This window comes from Trachypithecus francoisi, unplaced genomic scaffold (genome assembly GCF_009764315.1).
Source record: "Trachypithecus francoisi isolate TF-2019V2 unplaced genomic scaffold, Tfra_2.0 Lachesis_group11, whole genome shotgun sequence".
Taxonomy (NCBI): Eukaryota; Metazoa; Chordata; class Mammalia; order Primates; family Cercopithecidae; genus Trachypithecus; species Trachypithecus francoisi.
In genome coordinates, this window is record NW_022681456.1 from 1,262,750 (window position 1) to 1,275,550 (window position 12,801).

Consider the following 12,801-nt stretch of genomic DNA (forward strand, 5'->3'; position numbering starts at 1 on the left):
ACACCCCTTTCCAAGGGGTACTCAATGGGCTGTGTGTGGCTTGTGAGGAGCTGGTGGCCCAGGCAGTAAGGGGAGGCAGGAGGGTGATGCAATTGGCCAGGTGGGAGGGCAGCTCACCTATATTAAATGACCCCCCAGGAGGGTACCCCTCCACCAGCCCAGGCTCCAGGACTGAGGCAGGGGGTACGGACAGGCACCCAGGGGGTCACAGTTCTGTGAGTACGGGCACCAAGGCCTGGTCCCGCTGGCTTGGAGTGTGAAAGGATGAGGTCCCTCCTGCACTGCCACGGCTTCCCCTGGGCCCACCCTCACCACCTGGCTCTGGCACATGGACCTTTACAGCAGCTTTATTTACCACTGCCCAAATGTGGAAACAACCAGTATGTCGGCAGGTGAATGGAAAAACTGTGGTACCTCCAGACAATGGAATACTATGCAGCTCTAAAAAGAAATGAGGCCAGGCACGGTGGCTCATGCCTGTAATCCTAACGCTTTGGGAGGCTGGGAGGGTGGATCACTTGAGGCCAGGAGTTTAAGACCAGCCTGGACAGCGTGGCAAAACCCGTCTAAAAATACAAAACTTGGCCGGGCGCGGTGGCTCAAGCCTGTAATCCCAGCACTTTGGGAGGCCGAGACGGGCGGATCATGAGGTCAGGAGATCGAGACCATCCTGGCTAACATGGTGAAACCCCGTCTCTACTTAAAAATACAAAAAAAACTAGCCGGGTGAGGTGGCGGGCGCCTGTAGTCCCAGCTACTCGGGAGGCTGAGGCAGGAGAATGGTGGGAACCCGGGAGGCGGAGCTTGCAGTGAGCTGAGATCCGGCCACTGCACTCCAGCCTGGGTGACAGAGCGAGACTCCGTCTCAAAAAAAAAAAAAAATACAAAACTTAGCCAGGCTGGGTGCAGTGGCTCAGGCCTATAATCCCAGCTACTTAGAAGACTGGGGCACAAGAGTCGCTTGAACCTTGGGAGGTGGAGGTTGCAGTGAGCTGAGTTCCTGCCCTTGCACTCCAGTCCGGACAACAGAGCGAGACTCAAAAAAAAAAAAACCAAAAAAAAACACAAAAAACAAAAAGACACGAGCTCCCAGGCCCTGGGCATAGTGTGTTTCCAACTGTGGGACATTCTGAAACAAAAACAACTATGAGGACAGGAAGATCAGGGCCGAGTGGAGCTAGGCTGGGAGAGGGGAACAGGTGGAGCCCAGAGGACCTTAGGGTGATGTGTGGCATGACACCTTTGCAACAACCAGTGTACATCGAGTGACCCCATGATGTGAACTGCGGACTTTGGGGGGTAACACAGAACCTGTTGTATTAGAAGTGTCCATGATTTTTGAAAATCTAAAATCTGAATATTGGGTTCAATAGCAGAGACAAAGGCACTGCACGAACCTGACGTGTTACTGACGGGAGAGAGGGCAGATGTCTCTGTGCGTCCTACTCAATTTTCCTACAACTATAAAACTGCTCTAAAAAATATTAAATTCCATGTTTGCAGTGACTGGGCATTTCTTTATGTCACAGATGTACCAGGAGGACCACAGCGCCCACGGCCTGGCAGCTGCCCCACCACACCTCACCTGGTGCTGAGCGCAGCTGTTCCTGTTTGAGGAGGCTGTTTGGAAGCAGCCCGTCTTGGGACTCAGAAATCAAGGTCTCCGCCTTCCCCTTCCTCGAGAACACCAACCTCTCAATGAACTTTCACTTCTTATTGCGGTTAGCAGTTTTTAGCAAGTTATTTTTATCTAATGAAAACAATATACAGTTTAAAAAATGCAAACCCTACAGGAGTTCGAGACCATCCTGGCCAACATGTGAAACCTCGTCTCTACTAAAAATACAAAAAATCAGCCGGGCGCAGTGGTGCATGCCTGTAGTCCCAGCTACTTGGGAGGCTGAGGCAGGAGAATCTCTCGAACCTGGGAGGCGGAGGTTGCAGTGAGCCAAGATTGTGCCACTGCACTCCAGCCTGAGCAAGAGTTACTCGTCTCAAATTAAAAAAAAAAAAAAAGGGCAAAGGATTTAATGTTCCTCCAAAGACACACAGATGGCCGCCAAGTACCTGTGATGCTCAGCGTCAGGACCCCTTGGGGAAATGCAAACCAAAACCACAAGGCGAGGCCTTGCAGGCCCAGCTGCTCAGAGGCTGCAGTGAACAGTCTGAGGCTTCTTGGAAATTCACACAGAGCTCCACGTGGCCTCTCCTAGGTGTATCCCCCAGAGGAGTCAAAGCAGGTGCCCAAAGCTATCCCAAGGTGGGTGCCCTGCCCTCTGGAGTCTGTTCACCCTGTGCAGGACCTCCAGCTTGGCGGGAGAGGCTTCCTGCAGCACAGGAGTCTGCACTGTCCCTCACATATCCAGCTTCTGCCCTGGGGCTCTGCTCCTACGGCTGTGTCCGGCCATTGTGGGCACCAATGGAGGGGGCCCTGGGGCTCCTGCGCCTTGGCTGAGAAAGAAAATGACACAACCTTGAGAACAGCGACAAGCCAGCGAAGACAAGAGGTGACACAAGCCCAACAATTCCAAAGGTTTATTTCCTTAAATTGATATTACACAATATAACGCAAAGGGCAGGAAATCACACAAAATTTGCTTTAAAGTAGACAAAGGGTCCGGCACTATCAAGAGAACATTCAACCAGGGGCGGCAGTTGAGGCGCCCAGGACCTGCTTGGACACACGCACACGCGGCCACGACGGAAGCAAGAGGACCAGGATGCCAGGCAAGATCCCTGTAGTGCCAGCTTCCCGGGACTCAAGATTCCAGCCGGCCATGACGCAATAAATACTAGCATGCCCCACAAGGTGAGAATAAAGCCATCAGGTGATGAGGAAGAAATCACGGGGATATTCTCCTTCTAAGTCCAAGCACAGTGGCAATATTTCAAGTATTGCAAAGAAAAACACACACGTGTGTATTTTTGTCTGTTATGTGGCGTGTGACCCTGGACCCCTGTGTGGGTCCATGGCCCCACCGCTGCCTCCCGCAGACTGGGGACTCGTTCAAGTATCTACTGATCCAGGCTGGGCAGACCAAGGGAGGCCCAGGCAGGGTTTGCAGCACATGCCCGCCTGGAATCCAGAAGGCAGGCCTCTCTGCGGACACCCTCAGTGGCCCTGGGCAAGGCCGAGGCAGGGAGGGACAGGGCTGTCACCAGGCCTACCCTGCCGAGGGGCTGACACCACAGCTGGCTGTCAAAGCTGGACAGGGAGCTTTTGCATATGTTACTTTTTTCTTTGCATGAAGTATTCCCCTCATCTGCCCCCAGGCCCAGGTGGGGAGGGTGCTGGGCACACACCTGTCCTGCTGCAGCCACCGACACAGGTGTACACAGAGCAGCCTCACCTGCCTGCCATAGGCCCCTGCGCCATCTGCCTCTAACCTGGCCCAGTCCTCGCCCTCCCGAAACCAATTCTTAAACACCTACAAGTTTTCTCCTTTAAAGAAAAAATTAGCTGCATAAAAATAAGACACATTTTAGGAATAAAGTGTGAAAGATTACAAGACGTATCCAGGGCTTAGAGAACACGGTGCCTCTGCTGCCGGTCCCTAGAGGAACGCTTGAACAAAGAACTGCCTCTGCCTCTGGCGCAGGGCCCCACTCACCCCGGAGCCAGTTCTCCCCTTGAGGTCCAGACCTGGGCAGCTCCGTGGTCCGGTGCTCAGGCTTGGGGACCCTGGCATGTGTCCGCTTACGTGTATGTACAAACACCAGGCCACTGCCAGGAATCACCGCCCAGCAGTCCCTGGTGAAGTCCAGATTCTGTCTCTATCTGCGTAAAGTGCTTGGGTGATTGACAAAGCTGGGTGGGTATCTCGGAGGGAGAGGCTCCTGGAGAGTGGGGGACGCCGAGGCCGCAGGCTCTTCCTGGGCACAGTGACTGCTGACCTGCCCTAAGCAGGAGCTCGCTTTGGCTTTGAGTCGGCAGCGGTCTCAGGCCCTTGCCTGTCCTCCAGGGCTGCCCTGGGGCTAGAGGGTGGTGGCACCCACGCCTGCTGTGCCAGGCAGCCAGAGGGGCAGAAGTTCTGTGATCCCCACCTGTACAAGATGGGAGACACCCCCAAGCTGTGTGGCTCCAGGTGTGCTGGTTCTGCCCCATGACCTGCAGGGAGGCCGGCAGGCTGACTGTCCATGGGGCCCAGAGCAGGGCTCAGCACCAGCGATCAGTGCCATGGGCTTGTCCCGAGGAGTCCAGCCAACACAGAGCCCACCCTGCAGGGCTCGGCAGTACCGGGGCCCAGCCAGACCAAAAAAGGTCAGGCACAGATGCCAGTCAGCAGCGCCGAGAGTCTCCGCTCAATGCACAGCTTGCCTGTGGAGGGAGAGGGGGGAGCGTGAGGGAGACACCCAGAGCCCTCAGCCCCCAGCCCAGCCTGGCACTCACACTTGGCGACGTTCTCAATGTCGGCCTGGTCTGAAAGCATGTGCTGCAGCCCCTCCAGGAGCAGCAGGGCCTTGTGGTAGCGCGGGACGCAGCCCTCACGGTGCTGGAACATCTCGTCCAGGGCGGCCGACTGCACCTGGGGGCGAGGGCAGAGGCTGGACAAGGCCAGCTCACCCCACTCCCTCCCAGCGAGGGCTGCCCTGCACCCACAGCAGTGGCCCAGGGGTGGCAGACAGGCCCTCAGGGCAGTGACATCGGGGGGTGAGTGCTGGCACAGCCTGCGGTGCAGAGGGGATGGTCACAGGGCCAAGGAGAGACGCTGCCTGGAACCAGGTGACCCTGGCCAGCACTGTCAGCCCCACCCCAGGACAACAGAGTGCCTGCCACTCAGTCAGTGTCATTACTGCTGCTGCCTGGCCTGCCTGGGTGGAAAGCAGGAGCAGGAGGGAGGCTGACTCTTCCCATGGTTGTTCAGACTGGATTTTTACTGCATGCACACATTTTCTTAAAAAAGGAGACTCAGGCACTCCTGAGTTTTTGCCTGTAATCCCAGCATTTTGGGAGGCTGAGGCAAGATGATCACTTGAGCCCAGGAGTGAGCGGCTGCACTACACTTCAGCCTGGGCAACAGCGCAAGACCCTCTCTTAAAAAAAAGAAAAGAAAGAAAACGGGGGGCCCCACCTCAGAGGCAGAGGAAGCTCTTCAGAGCCCAAGCAGAGAGCCTGTGCCCGCGGTACCAGCTGAGTGCACCCTACTTCTAGGCAGGTTGTCTGGGACCAGGTGCTGCTTCTGGAGGCTGACACCTGACTACGAGGCCTGAAGACCAAGTCTCTCATTTCACCATTGGGGAAACTGAGTCTCGGGACGAGGCATGGCAGGATGTACATGGGCCACAGCACCCATGCAATCAAGGATGCACCCGGCCAAGCTGTAAGTGCCTGCAGGAGGCTGGGGGGCATCATGCTGTCATTTCAAGACCTCCAGAAGTGACACCCCCCAAAGTCTCACCAAGCTGTGGGCATCAAGGTCCCCTCCCAGTGGAGACAGCCAGCCTGGAAGTTCCTGGCCCCTGCCCCACTGGTGTCTGTCTGTCCCGTACCATCTGCACAGCATGGCTGAAGATCAGCCTCTCGGCAGTGATGCTGTGGATGCGGTCCAGGAGCCGCTGCTTGTCCAGGAAGAAGCGCTGCAGCCGCAGGCTCAGGCCCTGGCAGGACACCACGCTGGCCTTGTACAGCTCATTCAGCCTGCGTACCACTGCAGAGGACAAGGGTGGTCAGCTCAGGGTGCGGCAGACACGGGGCAGGGCTGAAGTGGTCATGATCTGCCCTGTGCACTGAGCGAGCACATCCCTCCCTCCCTGCCACAGCCCTGGCTCCCTGTGGCCTCCAGTGTGCGGCCAGGCTCAGCACCTTGTCCTGGGTGCCATTCGACCCCACCGCCTCTGTGCTCTGCACACTGGGCCAGGCCCCAAGGCCTTTGTACCTTTGCACAGGGGCCTGCTCAGGCAGCCTCCCTGTCACCCTGTCACCCGGACAGTTGCAAGGCGGGCTTCCTCCCCAACCCAGCATGTGGGCTGAGCGGTCACAGCCCCTCACCCTGCTTCACGGTGGACGACAGGCAGAGCTTGCCGGCCCGGATCTGGTCGATGGCAGTTTGCAGGCCGGAGGACAGTAGCTCGGCCACCTTCAGGTACAGGACCAGCTGCTCCGCAAAGCTGGGGGTGGCAGGCAGATCAAAGGAGGCAGGTTGGTCCTGGCCCCCAGGCCACCACCCGCCCCACCCTGCCCCAGCCCTGGTAGCACCCACCCCCATTCTCGGCTCAGCAGGCTGATCTGGTCGGCCACCACACTCTCCTGCAGCTGGTACTCAGGGCCCCCGGCCGCCTCGCTGGCGCTGCCCTTCAGGGCTGCGATCTCCAAGACGTGCTGCACGAACAGCAGCGTGAAGCGCAGGCCACGCAGGATCTCGGTGTGCTCTTGCTGCAGGAAGCGGTCGTCAGGGTGGCACATGCTGCCCGGGCTGGGAAGAGGCTTATCTCCCTTGAGACTCACTGATGACCCCTTGAGGAGGCAGGGCAGGGTCCCCTCCCTTGCTGGAGCCCGGGCAGCTGGGATGTGCCCCACCCGACAGCCCACACCCGCTCCAGCCAGAATGGAAACCTTTGCTCACTCCAGCCCTCACCTCCATGAGGGTCTCCTCAGGGAGGTCGGGGGCCTCGAAGGTCACAGCCCCCTCCAGGTTGGCAGCAATGGGGTCGGCAAAGCTGCAGCTGTGCCCTGGAGCAGGGAGCTCGGGGGCTGGGGCCTCGCTGCAGGCCCCAGGCACCAGGTGGCGGGCAGAAGAGCCAGCGGAGCCAGTGGAGCCCACTGCAGGGAAAGGGCGGTGAGGGGCATGCCAGGACAAGCAGACACCGTGGCCCCCATCCCTCACAGGCTCCCACACCTCCAGGGCCCAATGTGCCTCTGCCTTAGTTTACACCCTGTTACCTCCCAAAACTCTAACAGGAGAAGCAGAGCAGGTCCCTAGAGCCCCTACTCAACCTCTTGCCACTCACCACGACCCCCAGGTCCCCAGCTCCCCAGCTCAGACCAAGGGCTGCGGTACCCATCAAGGGACCCTCTGGGTATCCCGGCCCCCAGCCCAGATCCGCCTGGGAGAAGGGCAGCTACCACTGTCTGGGATGGGGTAGGTGGGTGGCCTGGGGTGCTACTGTGCAACACGGGTGGGCCCGAGGGCCAGAAGGACCTCAAAGGGCAAGGCAGTCCCCCACCCTCACTATGGGGCTGGCAGGTAACCCCAGCGATGGCAGCCCCTGGCCAGGACCAGATGCCCACAAGCCCGCCCCTCCCCAGGCAGAACCCACAGTGGGGACCCTGCCAGGCCCCAGGCCCAGAGCATCCCCACACGCCACTGGCTGGGGAACCAAGGGGCACGCCTGTCTGCGTGGCCCGTGCTCATCAGGGCGACTCCTGACCAACACAGCACAGCCCACGGCAGCTGGGCAAGGAGGCCACAATCCAGACACCGTCCCTGCTCAGCTCATGTTTTGGGGATAAATGGGAACGAGTACCTGTCACTCACAGGTTGAGTGGCAGGGGCAGCCTGCGGGGCGGGTACCAGAACCACGTCCATTTTGCAGATTGGGAGACAGAGCGTGGGTTTCTCAGGGGCCTGAGCTGCTTTCTCAGGCACCCCCGGGCTCTGGGGGGCCGTAGTCCAGTGACCCGAGTTAAAGGATGCCCCCCTCCTCTAGGGCGCTGCCACCACCCCAAAAGGGGCAGGGCCGCAGCCTAGCCAGCCTCACCTGAGAACATCCTGGTGCGGGGGCCCTGGGGCGGCGTGCTCCCGCTCGGGGGAGAGCCCACGGTGAAGACTACCCGGGAGGGGCTGCTGGCGCCCCCAGCACGGGCTCCTGGGTGCAGGCTCCCTCCACAGCCAGCTGAGGGTGCTGGGAGAGCAAGGAAGGGCTCAGGAGCATCCTGGCTGCCCGCCGTCCCCATCCCACAGCCTCTGAGCCCCACCCACCGATCTCCATGGGCTTCTCCTGCAGGCTCTCCGTGCTGCCCGGCTCCGGGGCTTGTGTCCCAAACGCTGCCTTAAGGAGCAGGTCAGTGAGGCGGCTGGTGCTGAAAGACCTGTGGGAGGGGACAGGGCTGTGCTGGGGACCCGGCCCACTCCACCCTAACTGGACCTTGAGGGGCCCCTTTGCAGGCCAGACACACGTAATGCACGGTCCCCTGGCCCACCTCGAGAGGCAGACACTCCTGTCACCCCAGCTTACAGGTGGGCATGGTGAGGCTCAGGACGGGGACCTGCTGGGGGTCTAGGGCCAGCCATGGGTGGGCCAGGCTCTCTGGCACCCAGCCACACTGGGCACCCACAGAAGGGCAAGGCCAGGCTTTTCCTGTTCTACCCCCAAGAAGTACACAGCAGAACAATGCAGGGGAAAGGGGCAGCCCCCTCAGAAGCCCATCCAAGGCCTGATCCCTCCAACTCACCGGCCAAAGGGACCCTTGGGGTCCTCGCCTGGCCGCAGCCCAGGGCCCAGGGGCTGACCATGGAAGGGTCCCACCTCCGAGAGGTCGGGCAGTGTCCGGTTCCGAGGGGGCGTCATCACCACGCCCTGCCGGGCTAGGAGGGCCAGCAGGTTCTGGGAGCTGGGGGCCTTTGGGAAGTCGAAGGAGGGTACAGCCTAGGAGGACAGAGATGGGGTGAAGACCGCCCTGCAGGTCTGCAGCCCTGGGGCCCAGTGCCTGTGGGAGGTGGCCAAGTTGGCAGGAACTGGCAAGGTGTGTGGGAGTGGACTGAGCACGAGCCCAGGCGGGAGTCAGAAGGTACAGAGCTGCCTTCCTCAGTCTTTGTTCTGGCCTGGTCACTCCCACCCGTCTTCCCCAGGGCTCTGTGCCCCTGGACACATGGCAGTGCCCATTACCTTGGTGGGGGAGCCCAGAATGGGGGGCAGGGGGTTTCGCTGCAGGAAGTCGGGCAGCTTGGGTGAGCCCCGCAGGTTCCGGCAGGACTGCAGCCCGTGGGACGGCTGGGGAGGGCTGGCCTGTGGGGGGCTGAACACGGCTCCCAGGGGGTCCGTCGGGGGTTTGGGCAGCTTGGGGCGGACGACGTGCAGGTCAGACAGGTTGGGGGCACTGTGCAGGCGGCAGCCCAGCCCGGAAGTGCGGGTAGACTGCTCGGGCACAGAGGAGCCTAGAGAGGAGGACAGGCCTCGTCACGACCTTCCGGTCCAGCGGCCCAGCCCTAGGCCCCACTGCTGCCACACGGAGGCCCCTTGGGGTAGACGGTGAGGCCCCACTCTCTTTTTTTGAGACAGAGTCTCGCCCTGTTGCTCAGGCTGGAGTGCAGTGGTGCAATTTCGGCTCACTGCAGGCTCTGCCTCCCAGGTTAAACCTGTTAAAGCCACTGTAAAACCTGACCCCCAGACAGCACAGAAGGCCGGCACAGAGGGGATAAGAAATCTGCCCCAGCTCACACAGCCAGGAGCTGGAGAGGCAGTTGGCTTCTGTTCCATGAGCTTCCCTCCCACTCCTTTTCACTTGTTAAAAGCAAGGGTTTTAGACCAGGATGACAACATGAGTGAGGGAGGTCAGCCTCGCACCCCCTCCCACCTCCGGACTGTACCTACCTGGACGAGGGGACCTGCCACCCCGCATCTCCGCTCCCTGTGGGGAGGGCGTCCCGCTCCAGCCTGGCCGCTCAGGGATGGTTCCAACTTGGAGAAAGGAGAGATCTGCTAGGGTCAAGCTGGGACAGAGACAGCCTCCTCGCCCACCGCCTGGAGACGCCCCTTCCCAGGCCCCAGCCTACAGGCGCACCTTGAGGGGATGGCGTGTAGGGCCGGCCCCCACCCAGAGACATCTTCCTGGCCAGGACGCCTCCATGCTCAGCGTGGGCAGGGGGCGAAGGGCTGGCCCTTGCAAAGCCCAGGGGGCTGGTGCTGCCTGACCTGCGGACGGCAGAGGACCTGGGGACAAAGCAGGTAATAGGAGGGGAGGCCTCAGCAGCCCAGGACCCCATGCCACGCCAAGTGGCTACAGTGCTGACAGATGGCTCCCCGTCTGCTGCACTCTGTCCAGGTAACTGGCCACACAGTGGGTGTGTGGGAGCAGCTGGCCCCTTAGCATTCCTGCCCAGGGCACCAACCCAAGGCATCCTCACCCTAAAGTCTCCATGCCCTGCCAGACACCCACTGGCCCACACAGCCTTCTGTGAGTTCAAAGAAAGGTACCCCTTCCTCCCAACATTTACTTCTGTCTATTAAAACTGGCCAAAGTCAATACTGATTTTATAAACACAAGAGATTTTACTGATCAGAAAACTATCAAAATAACTCTAGAAACCCAAGACATCAACAAAGTGAATGGTGGTACTGAGTTACACAGTCCACAGTCTAGACAACTGCACATGGATGATGACCCTGTCCCTCTATGGAAGCCGTGGAAGGGCTCCTGCTACACACGCCCCTGGCCATGCCTGGCTACCTGGGAGCTCTGCACTCACCGAGGTGTTTGGAACTGGGTGGGTGACTGCAGGTTTCGCTCGATGCGCTGGTAGTTCTGCACCTGTGTGGGGACTGGGATGGGGACGGAGGCGCCGCACCTGCTGCTGCTGGAGAACGGGCCAGCCCGGCTGTGGCGGAGAGAGGTAAGCGTCATGACAGACACTGGGGTCACAAGAGGCTGCAGTCATAGAGCTGGGGCACCAGAAGAAAGCCTAGGCCCAGACTTCCTAGCTAGGACAGAAGCTACCCTGGGCCCCATGCCAGGTCTGAAAAGAGCTGGCTTCTGTGCCTCTACACACACCAGCACTGTGGCACCTGCACCCCACCTGGATTCCCAGTCTGCACCCAGCCAGTGGGAGGCCACCCTGGCCCTACAGGCTCAGAGCTTACAACAAGACTGTGCTGGCCCTGGCATCCCTAGTTGGTTTCCTCATTCACCTATTCCTGTCAATACCCTCCCACTATAGTCCCCTCTACAGGACAACCCAGCAGACCCTGCAGTCCTGCGAGGCCTGGGAGAAGGCAGGGGCCTCTAGACACAGCAGGCCGGGTCTGGCTGCGACACACAGGAAGCCCAGCCTCCAGCTGGGGGACTGTTCACAGCTCCATCCACCCAGCCTGGGCCCTGCTTACCCTGAGGGACTGGGGGAGCTGCTGCAGGGTGGGGATGGAGATGGGGTCCGGCCGTGGCTCTCCAGGCCCGCAGAGGCCACCAGTGAGCTCCTGTGGGGCAGAAGGGAGGCCAAGGGCATTTTTGTTTTTTTTTCGAGACAGAGCCTTGCTCTGTTGCCCAGGCTGGAGTGCAGTGGCACAATCTTGGTTCAATGTAACCTCTGCCTCCCGAGTTCAAGCTATTGTCCTGCCTCAGCCTCCAGAGTAGCTGGGACTACAGGCATGTGCCACCAAGCCCAGCTAATTTTTTGCACTTTTTTTTTTTAAGTAGAGACTGGGTTTTACCATGTTGGCCAGGATGGTCTCGATCTCCTGACCTCATGATCCACCCGCATCGGCCTCCCAAAGTGCTGGGATGACAGGTGTGAGCCACCGCGCCAACAACATTTTCTTTTTCTTTTTTTTTTGAGACAGAGTCTCGCTGTGTTGCCCAGGCTGGAGTGCAGTGGCACCATATCGGCTCACTGCAAGCTCTGCCTCCAGGATTCACACCATTCTCCTGCCTCAGCCTCCTGAGTAGTTGGGACTACAGGCACCCACCACCACGCCCGGCTAAGTTTTATCGTATTTTTGGTAGACACGGGGTTTCACTGTTAGCCAGGGTGGTGTCGACCTCCTGACCTTGTGATCCGCCTGCCTCAGCCTCCCAAAGTGCTAGGGTTACAGGCATGAGCCACTGAGCCCGGCGGTCAAGGGCATTTTCAAGTCACACGCGGCACAGAGCTCAGCCAGCCCTGTGCCCCACCAGCCCCTGTCTGCAGTGGACGTGGCAGTCTCAGCCCTCCCTAATGGGCTGATGACTCCAGGCAGGGATAACACAGGCCACTTCCAAGGCCACAGTTCCTCTCCCCTAAATTACAGAGGCAAGGGATGGGGGCTCACCCACTGCACATCAGGCTGTCTGGCGGGGGTTTGGCACTGGGCGCCTCAGCCACCAGGTCACCTGCAGGGGGAGACAAAGCTACGCCTGGAGTCCTTGCTGCCTGCCCAGGGCCACCCCTCACCCCACTGAGGCTCTCTGCCGGATCTCCCCAACACTCCACCTTGCAGGGGCCTCAGCTTGTCCAGTGGCCTTGCGGGGTGCAGAGCCTGGGCGGTACGGTCCAGACTGCCTCCTCCCTGCCAGCCCCAGGCTAGTTCCGGGAGACCAGAGCGCTGCCTGCCCCCCTTATCCCCACGTGGATTGTGTGCTTCCTGTCTCCGGTGTCCTCAGCCCCAGAGGCCCCTGGGGTCCTGCCCTACAGCCTTCAGCCAACTCCAGGACGGGCGCAGGAGGTCCGGCATCCACAGCCCTAAGTCTGGGCCCAACCCCGTCCAGAAATACCCAGGTTCCCGCCCCAAGGAGGCTCTGCCCGGCCCCTGGCGTCTGTCTTCCTGTTGCCCTGACAGCTGGCAAAGGACCAAGGCCCTCCCCGGGTCTGTCTGGGGCTGGCTCAGGCCTCCCCACCCCCGCAGGAGCCATGCTGACGGGAGATGCAGAGGGCTCTGCATGAGTCATTGTGTCCCTGGCAGACACGGGGGCCAGTGCCAACGCAGACCTCCAGGAGCTTTGGGACAGCCAGGGACAGAGTGCAGGGCCTTCGGAGGAACCACAGACCCCAGGCCTGCTCCTGCACCTTCTTTCTTTTTTTTTTTTTTTTTTGAGACGGAGTCTCGCTCTGTCGCCCAGGCTGGAGTGCTGTGGCCGGATCTCGGCTCACTGCAAGCTCCGCCTCCCGGGTT

At 60.1% G+C, this 12,801-nt stretch overlaps 1 protein-coding gene across 2 annotated transcripts in view; it reads right to left on the reverse strand.

Annotated features, from left to right (window-relative positions):
• Positions 1-2,519: 2,519 nt before the first annotated feature.
• The window catches only part of ULK1 (unc-51 like autophagy activating kinase 1), a 28,984-nt gene continuing 18,702 nt past the window's right edge, over positions 2,520-12,801 (reverse strand). The window contains exons 14-28 of one of the 2 annotated variants that reach the window (XM_033220079.1): positions 11,962-12,022; positions 11,041-11,130; positions 10,407-10,535; positions 9,722-9,870; positions 9,532-9,618; positions 8,827-9,095; positions 8,393-8,586; positions 7,920-8,029; positions 7,699-7,842; positions 6,576-6,760; positions 6,201-6,373; positions 5,990-6,108; positions 5,491-5,648; positions 4,391-4,526; positions 2,520-4,318 (exon numbers count right to left, since the gene is read on the reverse strand). In XM_033220079.1, coding sequence (XP_033075970.1) covers positions 4,263-4,318; positions 4,391-4,526; positions 5,491-5,648; positions 5,990-6,108; positions 6,201-6,373; positions 6,576-6,760; positions 7,699-7,842; positions 7,920-8,029; positions 8,393-8,586; positions 8,827-9,095; positions 9,532-9,618; positions 9,722-9,870; positions 10,407-10,535; positions 11,041-11,130; positions 11,962-12,022 — 2,060 coding nt within the window. In that variant the 3' untranslated portion in view covers positions 2,520-4,262. Of the gene's footprint in view, positions 4,319-4,390; positions 4,527-5,490; positions 5,649-5,989; positions 6,109-6,200; positions 6,374-6,575; positions 6,761-7,698; positions 7,843-7,919; positions 8,030-8,392; positions 8,587-8,826; positions 9,096-9,531; positions 9,637-9,721; positions 9,871-10,406; positions 10,536-11,040; positions 11,131-11,961; positions 12,023-12,801 lie in introns of both variants that reach the window. The other variant, XM_033220078.1, reaches the window with a different exon arrangement.